This window comes from Hippopotamus amphibius, chromosome 7 (assembly GCF_030028045.1).
Source record: "Hippopotamus amphibius kiboko isolate mHipAmp2 chromosome 7, mHipAmp2.hap2, whole genome shotgun sequence".
Taxonomy (NCBI): Eukaryota; Metazoa; Chordata; class Mammalia; order Artiodactyla; family Hippopotamidae; genus Hippopotamus; species Hippopotamus amphibius.
In genome coordinates this window covers 108,725,642-108,744,793 of record NC_080192.1, presented here as the reverse complement: position 1 = coordinate 108,744,793, position 19,152 = coordinate 108,725,642, and the positions used below count along the sequence as shown (strand labels likewise).

General features: G+C 44.1%; 1 protein-coding gene across 1 annotated transcript in view; it reads right to left on the bottom strand.

The window, feature by feature from the left end:
• LOC130856681 (follicle-stimulating hormone receptor-like) overlaps nucleotides 1-19,152 on the bottom strand; it is a 150,873-nt gene that overhangs the window by 17,436 nt on the left and 114,285 nt on the right. The window contains exons 3-4 of the mRNA XM_057741437.1: nucleotides 17,507-17,581; nucleotides 14,983-15,057 (exon numbers count right to left, since the gene is read on the bottom strand). Of these exons, the coding sequence (XP_057597420.1) occupies nucleotides 14,983-15,057; nucleotides 17,507-17,581 (150 nt within the window). The remainder of the gene's footprint in view (nucleotides 1-14,982; nucleotides 15,058-17,506; nucleotides 17,582-19,152) is intronic.

Genomic DNA, 19,152 nt, shown 5'->3' with positions numbered 1-19,152 from the left:
AACCATAAAAATGCAACATCTTTCACATTTGCAAGAACATCTGATTGGCATTAGGGAAGAAAATTTACTAGCTGAATTTCATAAAAATATTTGCATGAAAGAATAGGATTGAACATGAAGTCTGGGTGACTCGGAGTGGAGCTATAGGCTTGTCTTCTAGTGAATCTATTTGTTTTAGTGAAGTTTTGTTCTCAGCTTTGACAGCCGTTGAAATCTAGTATTGATATGAACTGTGAATTGCTTTTCTGAGTGTTAAGCTAAGGGGTAAAAAATAATGAAACACATCCTATGATATTGCTTTCTCTAAAATATTGTACTATAAATACATTTAGTGAGAGCAAACCAGGCTTATTGTGCCATATAAAATGGTATATAATAAGGCAAGGTGTACATGTAAAAGCATAGAATTTATTCACCTTTATTTCATACTTTAAAATATTTTTGTGTATATTTTTATACTGCACACATACATTAATACTGCAGTTGTATATGTATCTACTTTATAAACTTATTTTGAGATATACATATATATACATATATGTATGTAGATATGTATTTTTTTTGCTGATAGGGTGAGGGATCAAGACCGTATTGTTCACTATGTAGGATATTTTGCTTGGGGAAGAGAAGCCTGTGATTCTGAAGAACTGCCAGGTGGACATAGTAATAGATTTGTGCTGTGCTGCTTCGGAAAGTAGGTATAGGATTAATAATAATAATGGTAAACATTTATTGAACACTTCCTATGTACCAGGTACCGCCTCAAGCACTTAACATTGATTATTTTATTTATTCCTCTCCTCTACCTTAGGAGACAGGTATCATTACCATCCTCAGATCAGAGTGGAGGAGGCTCAGCTGAGAGGTGCAGTCACTTTCACAAAACCGCACATAAGGGGGGCAGAGGTAGAGGTTGAATCCACATCTTTCTGACTCTAAAGTTTGTGCTTCTACCACGATCAGACAAAAGAATGAATTGTACTGCAAAGCACATGGTTCTCTACCTTTGTAAATGTGTCTCTGTGGTGATATTTTTATTTATGATAAGAAATACATATTTTGTCTCTGTTCCCCTTCCTGGCACAGAACTTCTGGGTGGGGAGTGTGGTGGGCTTGGAGAAGGCATAGAAGCTCTAAATCCCTTCCCCATACCTTGCCTTATACATCTCTTCCATTTGGCTGTTCCTAAATTGTATCCTATTATAATAAGCTGGTAATATTGTGAGCAAAATGTTTCCCTGAGTTCTGTGAGCTGCTGTAGCAAATTAACTCAAGGAGGGGTTTTTGGAACCTTCAATCTATAGCTGGTTAGTCAGGAGCACAGGTGACAACCTGGACTTGCAATTGGTGTCTGAAGGGGAACAGTCTTATAGGGCTGAGCCTGAAATCTGTGGGATCTGATGCTGTATCCAGGTAGATAGTGTCAGAAGTGAGTTGAATAGTAGGGCACCCAACTGGTGTCTGAGAATTGCTTGGGTGTGTGTGAGGAAACCCCACACACTGAAATTGGGTGTAGAATTGGAAAGGGAAGTTGAACTCTGTGACCTCTAAGATGACTTCCAACTTGACATTTCTGGAGAAATGCTTTGTTTCTGTTTCCAAAGGTTATAAATGCTTTGCTCACAAGTGAAAGGCTACAATCATCAAATAAGTCTAGGAAATGCTGGATTAATAAGGTTAAATCATTTCTTTCCTGCAAGATTCTCAGAGCGTTTACCACAATATTATTCATTTTAAATGCCCAAGAGAAGGAAGTAGTGTGCTGGCTTTCCCCAAACACACTGGCCTTGGATTCTTCCTTTATTGTAGAGTATATCCTGAGTTTGGTATTTTCTAGTTCAACCTTGGAAGCCCTGCTAGAAGCTAGAGTATTTATGCTGATTTGTGCTAATTCTCTGAAAATGCTGTTACCATCTAGGACATGGTTAGCAAACTCTCTCTTAGACAGAGTGTTCTATTAGTTAACCCCCTCTATTCCTCTACCATGATATAAATCAGAAAGTTTACAGGACTGCACTGGTGAAAGGGCACCTGGCATCAAGTGAACTTTGATCCAATTTCTACCAGCATCTTCAGGCATTTTAGGATGGGCGCTTTTAGGTACAACCTAAAGAGGGAAGGTAAGAGACTCTCAGTAACTCCCCTGCAGCTGTACAGGGTCTGTCAGTCACAGGATCAGATTCACTCCTAGCCCAACAATTAACCTCTCTATACACCATGTCTGGGTAAGAGGAAGTCATGTTCTCTGATGACCAAATGAATCATAGGAGGACTAAACTAAAGAGAAATCTTTGATAAAATGGGCTTGAATGTAGAAAAAAATAAAAAGTTTGTGATGGGCTACCGAGAAGCTCTCACTGCGGTTTTATTTGTCCTTTCAATTGGGAGCCTGCTATAGGATGCCTTCGTGGCTAGGGCAGGTCTCAGTGTAACAGGATGTCAGAGCCAGAGTTTTTCCTGAGATGCCGAGGTATGAGACATGCTATATTCCAGGTTTCTAGAAACCAGTTACACAAATCTTAACCTCTCATGCACAGTGGTCATGAAAAGTGTAGGAAACGTGTGAGAAGGGTTCCCGGAGACACCTGAGAATCTGCCCTTCCCAGCCCCCCACCATGGGGAAGGGTAGGAGCTGTTGTTGTGTCACTTAGGTTGAGAGAAGGACTTTAAGAAGACCATGTGGCAACTTTCATCACTGTCTCCTCCTGCTTGGGGGACACAGTGACCAGTGACTGACTTGGGCCCAGGTGAGAGGCTGCCTAAAGTGGCAAGAGACCAGAGGACTGGTATTTGGGAAGTAACTGAAGTCCTAGGAGCTGGTTACACAGGTTCTGACCCAGACTTCTCAGAAGAAGAAACTGGAAAATCGCCTTGCTTTGTATTTGTGTAGCACAAATGACTGACAAAGTTATTTCCTATTATCTCATTTGACTTGACTGTGAGTTTCCAAGATGATTATAATAATGATTCCCATCTTACAAAAAAGGCAGGCAGTGTTCACAGAGGTAAATGAATCACCGAAATTTCTAAGCTCAAACCAGAAAGAATCATAGTTAATACATTCTAATTACCTTATCACATGTCTGGCACTATTATACAGGCCTTGCCTGTACACAGTCATTTATTCCTGCCCACAACTCCATGAAGAAGATGATTAGCTCCATTTTATAGATATGGAAACTGAGGCTTAGAGAGTTTCAGTTAACTTGTCTACTAGCAAGTGGAAGAAACGGGATCTGAACCTGGGCCCTCGGGCTCCCATGCCTCTCAGTGATCTTCTTTCCACGATACCACACTGGCTACATAAGGACTTTTATAAACCTAAAGATCTCTCCAAGTTAGATTCACTGCTAACAGAATTTTGCCAAGAAGTAATCTTTGGGGACCTTCTTGAATGCCGATGTACCAATAACTTTAATCAAACTACCAATTTGTGGCAAGCAGTTACTTTTAAATTACATAGGGGAGTTGCAAAAGAGTTAATATTTTAAACAGTTTGCACACCCTTCCCTACAATGCATTTCAAGCATTAATTATTTAGAAAGCTATTTCTTAGGTACACTTCAACTTAGCTGCGTAGATGATCACAAGTTCCAAATGGCAAACAGTTATCAGGTGTCACTCTTGAGCCCAGAACACGGAGTACGTTGACATTGGCTTCACCCACACTCCACACCTTCCCAGCCGTGAAGCCCCAGAAAACAGGGTGAACAGGGATGGAGTCAGTCACTCCTGGCCTTAGTCCTGAGTTCTGCCAACTACAGAATCTCTGAGTTTCAAGTTCCTCGTTTCTAAATTGGGCAAAATACATGCCTCACTGTTTTGGAAGGGTGGAAGATGAATTGTGAAAGCAAAATACCTAGTTTAGGGTCTGCCATCTAGTAGATGTTCACTTAGTATCAGTTTCCCTGTTTCTCCTGCTCCAAGATCCTTTCTTTTTTTTTTTATTTTTTTATTTTTATTTTTTTGGGGGTACACCAGGTTCAATCATCTGTTTTTATACACATATCCCCGTATTCCCTCCCTTCCTTGACACCCCCCTCGAGTCCCCCCCACCCTCCCTGCCCCAGTCCTCTAAGGCATCTTCCATCCTCGAGTTGGACTCCCCAAGATCCTTTCTTAATCCCAATTTGTGAGTTTGGGCAATTCAGTCATCATCTCTGAACCTCAGATTTCCCATCTGTGAAATGCAGCCATCAGTAAATATCTCAGAGGGCTCTTGTAAGACTGCGTAAATTAACATAAAGTGAAAGTACTTTCTAAATTGTGTTTTCTGTGTCCCACCTCGTATCTGCCAGCAGTGCACTATCCAATTAGCAGCGCTTACACTTGTTTGCCGTTTTGAACTTTCAAAGCATCCCCCACACGCACTCATCTTCTCCCTTCCTTTCTCTTCCTTACAATGTTTTGAAGGAGATGGGGCTGTCCTTTTCCTCTCCATCTTACACAAGGCCCAGAGATGTCTAGTTATTCGCATACACAAGCAGGATCACGGCTGGAGCCTGGTCATGCAGCTCTCCTGTAAAGAGAAGAGCTTTTCCTCCGTGTCTTGCCGAGTGAATCTGTGTCCAGGTGGCTCCTGTGGTTTGGCCCTTGCCCAGAGGTACCGTGATGGGTGAATTTTGTGAGGGAGGCTGCCTAATTTCTTCCCTGGCACGTCCCCCAAACACCCTGCTCCCTCTTCCCAGCACTGCTATCTTTGAATCCCAAACTGGTAGGGGAGGAGCTCACTGCCTCTTGAACTAGACATTATTTGTGGGGTGTTTGCTGTGTGTGAGCTCATGATTAAACTGCAGCAGAACATTTTTGTAATGTCTGCTGGGAATGAAAATATTCTTCCTTAGAGCATTTGTCACTGCAGTGTTCACACTGTGTAATGCCCCAAGATATTTCTCTAAAAACAGCAGCTGCTTCCCTTCCACTACCCAAACAGAAAAGTTCAAACCCAGGCTCTTATTTTCATTAAGGACCTAATGTGTGCAGACCCGTCACTCTGTAGGAGCTCAGAGATGAGCTGGACACAGTCTTTGCTCTGGATTGGAGGTCAGTACGATCAGGTGATGACCTCTCCTGCCACTTCATTGCCCCCCAGTCTTCAGCCAGCTGATCTGGTTGGCTGAGGAGCCCCCTGGAATGCCTTTCTCCTATAGCTGTGCCCACGGGAAGACAACATCTTCCCAGATGGACAAGCCAAAGGTTTGGGAGCAGCGGGGCCATTTGGCTAGAAGATGCTTGTGTTCTTAGCTTACAACCTAAGATCACACACGGTGAAAGATACAGCAGATGAGATGAATGAGAGCAGCAAGGAACAAATGGGTCTCTCAACAAGCATTACAGAATGAGGTGAGAACAAGGTACACAAGAGGTGTGTATCACAGCCAGGTTTCTCTAAAAGGAGACATAAGTAGCTGAGGACCTTTTTTTTTTTTTTTTTTTTTTTTTTTTTGTGCCACACACTGGGGATGTGGCTGTGAAGATAACCTGGTCCCCATCCTGGAGGAGTACACAGTCTGGTAACCAGAGCTGACTGCATGATGCCCTCCCTCTCATTGTCCTGCCCACCCCTGTGCCCACAGCACTGCCCAGCCTCCTCTGGCCCATCTCTGCTTCTAGGGGCTGCCTCATTCCTACAGAGATGGTAGCTGACAGTTCTTGTGTTCGTTCTAATATCTTAATATGTGGCCTCTCCCAGGGATAATTGCAAATCTAAAAGGGTCAGGAAAGACCAAAATACTCTTGAAACCTCCCAATATTGAGGCTGCCGTGGTGAAAGAAGAGGCAGCAGTTTATTTTCCACAGAGGTGGGGCTTCACTTGACGCCCTTCAGATTCTCGCTGGCTAAGCTGTCCCTCCTGCCTGTGCCTGGGGCCAGCCCTGCCATGGATTTGCGCTCCCAGGACAGCTCCAATGGCTGCTGGGTGCCGCCTACCTCTGAAGCCTGACCCTAGATCCAGTACCTCTCAGGTGCCACCAAGGCCGGCTGTGCTCATTTGTGAGGGACCAAAGTGGCAGGGCTCATCCTGCAACTCTCCTTTAGCTTAAGAAGCCGAGCTTCTGCTGTGCTTAATGTAAGAGTAGTGTACACTGGTTTAAGTTTCTGATGCATCTGAAGGATCTCAGCATTTAAAAGGTCTCCTTGAATCCTGGGGAGGGGGAGCCTGATCTGGGAAGTAGAGCGGTCTGCAGGGGGCTGGATCCTCATGTCTTACAGAGGGACTTTCTCCTTCCATGCGAGGCCCTCTGTGCTAGATCTGAACACGATGAGCTCGGGACAGGGCAGTGACGCTGGGATCCCCAGATTCGTGAAGAACACAGTTCAGACAACAGGCACCTAGGGCTAGACGAGATCTAAGAGGACGTAGAGTCCCTTTTCTTCTTTCATTAGCCTCTTGAAGCATATTTTATGATTTCCATTTTGTAGATGCAGAAACCAAGACTGGGGGGAAGCGGGGGTGATATTAGCAATGAGGAAGAGGGCAGGGCTGAGCTTCACGCAGTTAATTGGAGACCTGTTTCCCTCTGGACCCTCTCTAGACTTGTCTTTACGTCTGATTTCTGATGATAACAGAGGCAGGGCTTATTTCAGAATTAATGAGGTGAGGACACACCTACCTCGTAAGAGGTGCAGCCTGTGAAAATATAACCCAGAGACTCTGCAGGCGGGTGTTAGTAGGTGGTTACCTACATGCTATTTGAGTGGATCCTGTTGGACTTTCTTTCCCTCTCACAAGCCCCCATGCCTGGGAGTCTATCATGATCAATTCTTGGGTTTCACATTGCCTTTTCCAGGCTCCTTTTAAAAAATATGCCACTTCCCTTGGGAAGAAGAATACCACGATCTGAACATATGGATCTGAACTGAGAGATACAATGATTATCTAGCTAATAGACAAGGCCTGAACTGCCTGGAGGAGAAAGCACTGAACAGATGAGAGGAATGAGGAGGAGAAGTTAGCAGCATGAAAACGTCACCATCATTACAATCAGGCCCCAAGACAAGAGGAGGTTCTTGCTCTCCTGGGGCTGACGTGCGCAGGCTGAATTCTCATCCCGAACTTCAGTGTTGCACAAGGAGAAATCTGGGTATCTTTTCCTGGAGTTGACAATGGCAGGCAAAGCTGGCTCTGCTAGACAGATTACTGATAACAGAAGCAATTGTATAATTTCCATTGTGCCCAAACATCCTTGTAGTCATGACAACATCCTTAGAGACTTACAACACTGACAGCCGGGGAGATGGCTAATAATTTCTTCCCAATAATCACAGCCTCTGTGTAAGATGACTTCTGGCCCAGGCTGAATTCTTGATGAGTGCTGCCTGCAGGATGATTCTGTGTGGGAGTCACTAGGGGGAAGGGAGGCTTTGGGGGTTGGTAGAGGTGAGTGGGCAAAAATCACTGCATTCACTTGGGTCCTTGCCTGACCTACAGGGAAAACATATGCCAGTGGTTCTGGTTTGGAAATGTATCCCCCATTGAACCATGCCTTTCAATTCCTCCAGGTGCCACCATTACTGTACCCCTGGATTGTGGCAACTGGCCCTGAGCAGGTCTCCTTTGAGTATAGCCTATACCCTGCTACCTGCCAGTCTACCATCCAGAGCACTGTCATCCTGTCACTCTGCTGCTTAAGAAGCTCTTTTTTAAAAAAATGAAGTATAGTTGATTTACAATGTTGTGTTAGTTTCAGGTATACAGCAAAGTGATTCAGTTATACATATATATATATATATATATATATATATATATATATATATATATATATTTCAGATTCTTTTCCCTTATAAGTCACTACAAAATATTGAGTATAGTTCCCTGTGCCCTACAGTAGGTCCCTGTTGGTAAGACTCTCTTATAGCTTATTCTCTGGTACTGTGTGAGACCTAAACTTCTTGCCTTAATTTAGTTTTCCAATCTTACCAAACCCAATCCATCCTAATATAGTCAAACTTCTCGGTGTACACCCACTTTTTATTTGAGACTCAGTGTCTTGTCATCCTCTGCCTAGTCATTGACCCTTTTATGTTCTGTGTATTTATTTACTCACCTCTTTCTTTCACAGAAAATTCCTTTTCTGTCTTTCCAAGTTTTATTCATTCCCCCAAGTTGCAGCTAAATTCTCCCGACCTCCCAAGAAGCTTTCCCTGACTCATCCAGCCCAAGGCATTGGATCAGTCCTCTTATCTATGGCCAGTGCCACACAACTTGACAGATGTGTTATTTTCAGGGGTTAATGAATGATAGGCTCTTCTCCCCAAAAGACTGAGCCCCTTGTTTAGGGAGCTGTCCATAGATGTCTCTGTATCTCTCACAAGGCCATCTCCTCTATCATTTCTCAGCCACCCCTTCTAAACCCTCACTCTTCTTCCCCTGCTTTATTTTTCTTCATATCACTATCACCACCTGGCATTATACAACATTGTTTGTCTCTTCAATGAGAATGTAAATTCCATAAGGGCAGAGGCTTCACCTGTCTTGTCATCTTTTGTACACCCAAGAAACATCATAATAAAACCTGGGATATAGTATGGCCTCAATAAATGATTGTTGGATGATTGGCTGAATGAATGATTCCTTACTGGTTAATTCACATCCAAAATGATGGAGGAGAAATGGGAAGGCCCCGATCTTTTCTGCTGTGCACGTGGCTGCAGTAACTTTGAAAAATGAGCCCTAGTATGGCTCTTTTCCCACCAATACAGAACCAAATGTTGCTGAACATCAAAAGTATCGGAGTAGTCCAGTCCACAGGGACATTGCACATTCCTATCAGAAGAGCTCTGTAACCAGGGAGTACAGGCATGGCCATCTGACCTGTATAAAATGCTTGTGCTTTTACTGCCCTGGTTACTCCTTGGATTGCTGTGAGGTTCAAGTGCAATGAAGTATGATAAAGAGTTAAGCTGTAAATCAGCATAAAAATAGGAAGCATTATCCAACCAGTTAGTTGATGGAGATGGCATGGGGTATGGTGGACCACTAGTGCTGAACATGAGCCAGAGGAGGGGTTAGGGTTATGCAGGATAATGTAATTTTGCTTGTTTGGAGGGACCTTTCTGGAGTTTTCAGGAGTTTGGTAAGAAGGATGCCTTTTTCTTTTGAGAAACACAAATGATATATTTCCACGTCTGAATGCTGATCAGTAGGTTCTGTCCAAAAGAAACAGTTAAGGAGGCCTCCAAAACCTTAGGAATATTGGAGGAGGAAGGAGTTATCACCACAACCAACACGTCAGCATTGTCATCAAATTAACCCGTACAAGGCTCTCAGAGATCGGTAGTCTTTTTTTCCCTTTGTTTTTCTTTTTTCTTTTTTCCTTAGCAGAGGAGGGAACTGAGATACATAGAGATGGAGTCCCTTACACAGGCTCCCTTAGCTAGTAAATGATAGGGTCAGGAATTTAGTAAGAATTGCTGACATTTATTGAGAATTTTCTAAATGTCAGTCATTCTCTTCAATACTTCGTTTAATACAGTGCAAGGATGCAGGCAATCCTATTCCTTATTTACAGAAAGGAAAACTGAGACCTAGAGAAGTTAAGCGAGTACTCAAGGTCACACAACTAAGACGGGCAGGAGCTGAGACCTGAGCCCAGCCAGGTGGCCCTGGAGCCTCTGTGCTTCCTTGCTCTTCTGTGCTGTCTCCTGAATCCCTGCCCTCTGTCCCTTTGGCCATGCGGTGTCCAAAAAATGGCTTAACTTTTATAATCAAAGGAGCGACTTTCATCATTCCTACCAAAACAAATGAAAGGAAGGCAGAAGAGAGGGGGAGGGACTTAGGGGCGGGAGTGGGGAAGAAACAGCCCGGGTTGCTGAGGTGAGTTGTAGTGAAGACTCTCCTAGAATCATCCCTGGCTGGAAAAAGCAGATGGCATGGCTGCCATCAACAGCCTCCTAAGAAGCTTTCACAGGCCCCCATGTGAGAGGAAGAAGCTGTCAGTTGGGGGCGAGGGCCCACCCAGCTGTGTGAAGAGTTTGCTAAGATGGAATTATGGTTTATTGTGTAGCAAAGAGCAACATCCAGCTGCCTGAGAATTACTCCGACAGAATGCAAAGGCGAGAGAATATTGTGTAAACCTTATTTACAGATCAATAGATAGTCTTTCACACACAAAAGGTCAGCTCCAGGAAGGCAGAGCAGTAAAGAAAGAAATATGGCTTGTAGATACTATACTGACTTGAAAAAATCCACCCAGATGAATCCTTTGATGTATATCCTTCTAGTCAAAGTACTTTTCTTTTTTTTTTCTTTTCTTTTCTTTTCTTTATTTATTTATTATTTTTTGGGGGTACACCAAGTTCAATCATCTGTTTTTATACACATACCCCCGTATTCCCTCCCTTCCTTGACTCCCCACCCCTCGAGTCCCCCCCACCCTCCCCACCCCAGTCCTCTAAGGCATCTTCCATCCTCGAGTTGGACTCCCTTTGTTATACAACTTCCCACTGACTATCTGTTTTACAGTTGGTAGTATATATATGTCTGTGCTACTCTCTCGCTTCGTCTCAGTTTCCCCTTCACCCCCCGCCCCCTCCCATACCTCGAGTTCTCCAAAGTACTTTTCTTTATTCATGAACTTTTCCCCCTAACCGTTCCGGGTTCCTCAGTGAAGAATGAAGGGAGTAATGAGGAATGCTGATTTCTAGTTGTCTTGAATTCTGTGCCATTAAATGATCGGCATGAAATGGAATCAACGCTGAGAATTTCAGAGTAACATTTCTAAGTGTGTGTGTGCGTGCGCGCGCAGCCCTTAGGGTTCTCAAGTCAAATGACAACTCAGCCCTACCCCTTGTAATTTCCCTGGCTTAAGGAAATAAACAACTACCCCATCCTACCGGTCCCCTCTGGAGTCCTTCATCCATTTTGTGTTTCTTCTTTGCCTTGAAGCAAGCAGTTCATCATTCCAGAGACTATCCGAAATCGTTGCCACCCACCTCTCTCTGGGTGCTGGATTGTGAAGCTGTTCATGACTGCTGCTCGGACACAAATAAGCGAGGAAGAAGAAGGAAGTTTAACTGGCCTTTGTTTCCATGATATAATCTTTCAGATTAGAGGACCAACTCTGAATGTAGGTGATTCCTCTTAGCAGTTTTGGAAAATATTTCAAAGGACCACAGTCTGAGAAGCCTCAATAGGTGTCTTGCTGGTAGAATGTTTTTGGAGTACAGAGTGGCTCTAGTTCCCAGGGTCACCCTGTGCTGCATCCTGGGAGGAGTATGCAGCTGGGAAAAGTCCACCCTGGGCAATATGTCCAAAGGCTTACGATGGACAGCTCTTCGTCCCAAGTTCCTGATGGGGACCAGCATGGCAGTGGATGTGAAAGGACTTGATGCTCTGTAGGATTATGTAAGTATATACATTTTTCAGAGTCATCGAGGAGGATCATTAAACAGTGACACAATTCCTTTAAACTGCCTACAAGTTCTTTTCTTTCTCCAGTTAGAAAGCATGTTTTAGGTACTCTGAGAACGATAACCTCCTCTTAGGAACAGATGGGGCTGGAATTGGTTGCCTCCCGCTTTGTCTGGACTCGATGGGGGAGCCAGGTGTGACTGAGGATTACTCAACACCTCAAAGTGAGAAAAGGACACAAAGGGGAGGCTGGACTTGATGACGGATTTCAGCCTCTCCCAGAGTCAAAGTCAGAGCTTTGTCCCCTTTGTTGTGCCAGAGTTCCCCCTTCAGTCTAGGGCTGTGCCTTCCACACCCGCATCCCCACAAGTTCCTCCCCAGCCCTCATCCCCTAGAGGGAGGGCTGAGGGTCCTTATTAACAAGAAGGAATAGTGCTGGCCATAAGGTGTGGGCTAACATTAGGGTCAAATGCTGGAGCTCTCGCTTTCAGACTTTGCAGTGATCCCCCATCCCTTGGTCTCCTGCTCCCAGTCCCCCCTTCTCAGACCTGCTCTTATCATCACGGGCTGTGGAATGTGAGTGTGAGGGGGCTGCTTTCTTCTTGAGTCTCTCCTCTGCAGGAGTGCTTCTCAGGAGCCACATGTGACAGTTTGTGAACGGGGTGTCCCTTTGCATATCCTAAAGTGCTTTTGTTCTGCTGTTGAAGGCTCTGTGGCCACACTTATGCCAGTCAGACTTTTTCTAAGAGGAAAGGGAGAGGAGGAGGAAGGGAGGGATGGCAACTGGGAGGGAAAGAAAAAAAGAAGGAATGAAGGAAAGTACCTGGGTAATAGGCACTAATGATTTCATATTTATATAGTCCTTGATGGTTTATATACTAAAAACAATTTGCAACGTGTTTTTACAGGCATAATCTTATTTAGTTTTTATAACCACTCAATTTACAGATAAGGAGACTGAGGCTTAGAGAAGGTAACGGTTATATAGCTAATAAGTAACAGCATCCCATCTGGAATCCAGTCCTTCTGACATCATATATAGTTTTTTCGTTTTCTTTCCTATACTGCTCCATTAAATGTAAAGGCATGTCCTAAGGTCCTTTTTTTTTTTTTAAACTTATGCCAAACACCCTGGGTAAAAGCTGAAGATCACATTGGCTACCATAACTCTCTATTAAACCCTTATTGGGGGCTTTCTAGGTGGCGCAGTGGTTAAGAATCCACCTGCCAATGCAGGGGACACAGGTTCAATCCCTGCTCCAGGAAGATCCCACGTGCCGAGGAACAACTAAGCCCATGAGCCCCAACTGTTGAGCCTGCGCTTTAGAGCTCGTGAGCCACAGCTATTGAGCCCATGTGCTGCAACTACTGAAGCCCATGTGCCTAGAGCCCATGCTCCGCAGCAAGAGAAGCCATGGCAATGAGGAGCCTGCGTACCACAACAAAGAGTAGCCCCCACTTAGCGCAACCAAAGAAGGCCCGCGCACAGCAAAAAAAGACCCAACACAGCCAAATAAGTAAATAAACAAACAAACAAACCCTTATTGGACTTCTTCTGAGGGTAGACTTGTAGACTTTGGCCAGAAATAACCATCCTACAAATATTTAGTATATTTATTAATATTTTTGATATTTGTAGTTTACAGTGTATTTTCATATGTAGACCTCACTTGAGAGTCCTATAAGCTATGCACATCTCAGAAGTCCAGTGTCTGGCCCAAGAGCAAATGGTAGAGTCAGGATGAGGTCCTAGAGTTTTTTCTTTTTATCCTGAAGCCCATGCCTTTTCTGTTGCCTCAGATTTCCTCTACTGTTTTGTACCTAACTCAGATTAGGTTCTGTAGAGAGTATAGCAAAGTCCGTTTAGAGAGCCCAGGCTCCTGAATTGCTCATAACCCTGACCTCTGAGCATGACTGGCTACATAATTTGCGAGGTGCAGTGCAAGATGAACACGCAGGCCTCCTTGTTCAAGACTGTTTCAGCATTTCAAAATGGTGACAGCAGAGTATTATACGTAGGGCGAGGTCCTCTGAGTGTGGGGCCCTTTTGGGCATGGAGCCCTGTAAGACTGCACTGGTTGCAAGCCAGCGAAGCTGGTCTTGCCTCTGACGTGAACTCAGGAGTGGAAGACCTTGTTTCTTTCTCAGATCCTTTCTGGGGCTTCTATCAGAGAGCAGAAGTTTCAGGTCATAGGGACTTTGTTCTGTTAAATCTTTTACTCCCTCAGTCGGTCTCCATTCAGAGCGCTAAGCCACAATGGCTCACTGTTCCTTATTATACCTGCTAACTCCAGGTCTCATGCATCAAAAGTTAGGGACAGAGTCACTAGTAGCTAATGTTTATTGAGCATTTACTATGTCACAGGCACTGTGCAAAACTTTTTACGTGCTTTAAGTTGATTGCAAAGATGGCCTCAATTCCCCATCCTTCCCTGTATCCACACACCTTGTGATTTTGCAGCTTTCCCCATCAAGTAGTGGAGTCTAGTTCTCCACCTCTTGAATCTGGGCTGGTCCCATGAATTGCTTTGGCTAATAAAATGCAGCAGAAGAAATGATGTGCGAATTCAGGGTTTAGGTCTCAAGAGGCTTGCAAGTTTACTCTCTTTCTTGGAACCCCAGGACTGCCGTGAGAACAAGCCTGTGTGAGTTGGCTAGAAATGAACATCACTTGAAGGAGAGCTGTCATCCCAAACGGAGACCATCCAGAGCATCCAGCACCCACTTCACCTGCCAACTAACTTCAGATACACGAGTGAGCTTAGCTGTGGGCGGGGCAACAGAGTCCAGCTCAGCAGAACCATGCCACTGATCAGCTCACAGATAGGTAAGAAATGATACATTGTTGTCGCTTAAAAACTGTCTTTTGGGGATAGGTGGTTGTGCAATATTATTATGTTAATAGATAACAGATACACATCCATCATTGTTTCCATTCTCTTGACAAGGAAACAAGCTTTGAGAGGTTAAATTCTTGCCTGTGATCAGTAGCTAATAAATGGACCCAGAAAGTTTGACTCCATAGGTCAAATTCTTATCTGCTATTTTGTGGGGCCGCATCATCGCACTCAGGGCTCTGTCAAGCCCTCAGCTAATTTGAAGTCTGTTTGAGTGGAAGAAGCACTGTTTACAGATGGAGGCAGGCCCAAGGGATGGAGCTCAAACACTACGAATCTCTCTACTGGTAAAAATACAATGTCTGTTATTAACTAAAACTTCTAATATACAACACTGTAATCTATTAAAGAAAAAATGTGTAAATGCAGAACAAGAGAGACGATGACTTTGAGGTCAAGGTCACAAGCTAAATGCTAGCAGAAAGTTTGGCTGTATCTCATTAACACTAAATTATGACTGAGTTCTGCAAGAGGTCTGTGTGACAATCCCATTAATGCAAATGGCATTCCTTATGATGTCTGTTTTTGTAAATGAAAACAAAATGCAATTATGTTAGTAGAATTCACTCATTAAACTAAACTAAAATCCGCCGGCAAGTGTCTCCCCACTTCCACTTCTGCCCCAAATCTTTGATTAAAAGCAGTTGCTCCCCAGAGTTGCAGAAGGATCTTTTGCTAAAATACAAGTGCACAATTTGATCATACAGGGGGCACCAGAATACAGGAGTTCTTACAGATATCGGAGGTTGGGAAGGTTCTGGAAGGCATCTGGGTCGATGTATAGCAGGTTGTTGGCCTTTTCAATTCTACTGTAAAAGAGGAAAGAACATGCATGTGACCTCAACAGTAAGGAATGCTATGGTATTTTTCACGTTATGCAAAGAGTATGTTCATAAGCCATCCACCCATCTATTTATCTATCCATCATTTCAACAAAAATTGAGCACACATGTGGTGTCTTTTACTATACTAAACTGTGCAAACAAAATATTAACCCTGTCCCATGTAACTCTCATCACTGAAGTCTTCCTGGAATCTGTTCATCAGAGACAAAGTACTGACTGGGTGAGTCATTTTCACCCTGAGCACAGTTGAGTCTTTAACCAGTAAGGGTCTCCTAGGGTCTAAGAAGGCTAACAGGGTATGAGACTAATGGGGAAACGGGCTTTTGTCCAGTTGGGAGACAAGAGAGACGGGGATGGAAAACAACAAAAGAGGGTGAAAAGATGGGAGGGAAGGATAAAGGCTGAAGAGCCAAAGGAGATTGGAGAAAACAAGAGTGAAGGGGCAAAGGAAAACAAAGATTGGGGGGAAACTAGTGGAAACCTCTGGCTTTCACTGTACAGTCCCAGCAGACAGCAGCTGGGAATGTGCCAGTGATTCCCCTCGTGCTGCAGACTGAGGCTGCTCTCTCACAGCTCATGGGAAGTGAAGGCTTCTGCCCTGGGTTGACCTGCGCCGTGTCCTAATCAATAGTCTGGAGGTGGGCATGTTCACATTTGGATTCCAACAGAGAGAGGCTGCCCTTTCCTCATCTTGCGGAATCAATGTATATTTGCAGAGATGCTCTGTTAATTATTTCCTCCCTGTTTCATTAGCTTTAATGTTGCAGTAACCTGTAGCTACCCAGATCCAAGTACCAGGTAATTAATCATTTTAAGTACAGTCAGTGCTACATGGGGGTGAGCACCTCTCCATGCAGGGAAGAGATGAAAGAGCCATCCCATTAGCTCCACTGCCCATTGAACTGCATAGAGGGATGCTGCTTGACCTTGCCCAGAGGGCCAGCTGCCCTTTGATTCATTTCTCTGATATTCTCTGTGGGTTCTGAGACCCTGGTCAGATCTCTTTTCCCAACCAGGCTAAGGAGGGGCCCAGCAGAGAGAGAAGTAAGGAAGGAGCAGGAGGGCAGTGGGGGGAGGGAGGGAAGGCAACAGCTGCAGAGGCTTAATGGCAACGAGGAAGAATGAGAGTGGGAGGCAGAGTGAATAGAAGAAAAGGGAGGGGGGAGTCTGCCAAAATGGACAGGCTGTCATTCCTAAACAAATTCATATATATGTATGTATGCATATATGAATTATGCATGTGTGTGTATATGTATATATGCTTGGCAAGTGCTAAAAAGTTTTTAAAAAGATACAAAAGAATCAGGAGATTTACGTTCAAGTCCTTATCCTGCTGTGGATTTGGCTGGGTGACTAGACAAGCCTCACAACTTCTCCCTGTCTTTCATTCCTCATCTGTAAAATTAGGAAAGTGGTTCACTGGCTTTCCTAACTGTGTTCCATGAGAATTTTGTGAGATATTAATCAATGCTTCACAGAGAAACCTTTCCAATGACATTAGCTGAGAAACTCTTAATACAATATCTTTCTTGGAGAGTCCAAGTGTATATCCGCATATTACAGGCTCTGAGTTTTCCTGTAGTGAGTGAATCTAACTTTATCTTAAACTTATTTCACCATAGAATCTTTTTCCTTTTTGGTAACACTTAGTAGTTCTCTGAGTGTTTAATGGTATACAGAATATACTTTGGAAAATTTTGGACCAGACAGGCTCTAAAGTCTCTTCTGGCTTTGATAACCTATGGTAATTATAGACTGGTATGAAATAGAGGTGGATCTGTGTGAGTATTAACATGTATGTAAAACTAGAAAGTCAACAAGAGAAAGTAAATTTGGTTGCAGTAGTAAAGGAGCCAGGAATTGTTATGATAACTTCCTTTATGCCAGCTGATGTGTTAGATCTGCTTAACATTTATCATCTCATTTGTTCATCACAGTGATCCTATGAGGCATGCAATTTTATTATTCCCACTTTACAGATAAGAAAACTAAGTCTTAACTTGATTTTGTATTTTGGCCAAGGTTTCATGGTGAGTATATGGCATAGGCTAGGAGTCAAACTAAGGCTGCCCATCTTCAACTACATCATGGGGGATTTATTTGGGACTTTGACTGTGGAATAAATTTGAGTGAGAGAATGCGATGTACGTACCTGCAGTCACAGAGCTAGGTTCTTGAGTCTACGATGCAAAAAACTCTGGGAGGGAAGAAGCAGGATAAGACCACGCTCTGGACTGGGCCCTGGATCACCAGGCAGAGGCACTGACAGGGCCTTCTGAACTGACTCGGACATCCCAAAATGAAATTCTAGGGGTCTGAGGACAGAGCAGAGCCAGGGTCTCCCAGAAATATAAGCGAACTTTAAGGCCATGCTGAGAAGAGCCATGAGCAAACCCCGCAGGCTCTTGCTTACATTTCATGTAGTTTGGGTAGGTTGGAGAACACCTTCGCCTCTATCACTTCCAAGACATCATTCTGCGAGATCTCTCTGCAAAGAAAGAAATATAATTCAAGTCAGTTCAGTTACACTTGATAAATGGATTTAGGGCTCAGCATAGAGCCTTGTGCCTACAATGATTCATGAGACACACAGAACTCTGTTCCTGCTCGCAAAAAAGTCAGCTGTAATGATGAGGCAAAGCTAACGTGTAAGACGCTAATACTTATAGAACAGTGAGAGAAAAAACCCAAGGCAGTGGCTCAGTTCAGAGGCTGTTCAGTCTACAGATGTAGCAACTGAGGCCCGGAGAGGGAAAGAGAGTTGATGAAAGATATTTAGGGAATATACAGGATGAGAACAAACTTTAAATTCCCTGTACCAGGGGTCAACAAACTTCTTCTACAGGACCAGGCAGTAAATATATATATATATATATATATTTTTTTTTTTTTTTGGCTTGTGGATCATTTGGTCTCTGTCACAACTACTTAGTTGATATTGTCCTGTAAAAGTAGCCATAGATATCATGGCAGGCTGGATTTGGTGTCATGGGCTGTCATTCAGTGATCCTGCCCAGATCACGGGGGCAAGTTCTTCTCTCTGCTACTTTGGCTTTGAGAGATGAGAACCTCAATTCAGTCTCCTTTAAATAAACATCCATGCTGCAAGACCTTTGGCATTAACCTTGTCTTGGCCTAAAATACCCAGAAAAAGTCCTTCAGGTCCCAGCTTATTTCCTCCTGGAGTAATTTGAGGGGAGTGGAGGATGAAGTCCACTCGGCAGAAGCCCAGAGCTTATGAGGAGAGAAGGGCGGCTTAATCACTTAATGTTTATAAAGTGGCTCCAAGATGAAACACGCTATTATTAGGCCTTCTGAGGAAGATTCTCATGCAGTTTTAATGTGGCAGCTGAGAGAGTCTCAGAAAATCTCCTAGGTGGCATGCATTCAAATTGGCTGAGGTGACGCTGTCTGCTGGCTTGGGATTTAGCTGAGGAAGCTCTAGAAAGGCTCTTGATCAAGCGAGAGGCCTGGAGGGCAGGGCAGGGACAAGGTCTGTTGGGGGAGGACAGGTATGGTTGTGAGCACCGTCAGCTCAGGGAGGGGGGCTGGTAACATCCGGGGCTTGTCAACTCGGGGGTGGCAGGGTCGTTTCCCACACTCCCCCACGAGTGAGGAGACATTTTGTGAGAGAAAAGCACCTCTTAGTCTATGGTAGCTTCCTTCATGATTCATTTGGTAAGTTGAATCGGTCTTCACAATTTTCACAGTTGAACATAGATAAGGGTGGGGTGTGTGTGTGTGTGTGTGTGTGTGTGTGTGTTGAAAGAGGATGTTGGCCATTGGGCATTTATTTTGCTCCTCTGTCCTTTCAGTGGAAAGAGTGCTGGGAGTTACAGGAGTGAGACGGAGTAGACAGAAGTGGTAGACCTTGGAATAGGAGACATTTTTTGGAACACTTAAAGGAGTCAAGTGAAAGAGCTGCACAGGCAGAAACTAAGCATGGAGGAAAGCACAAGGTGACAGAGAGGGTTTAAATGCAGATAGGCCCATATTGTCCAAAAGCTATTTCCAGGTTCACTTACAGGTCCCGGTAGGTTTGGTCCCCCTTGAGGTAAT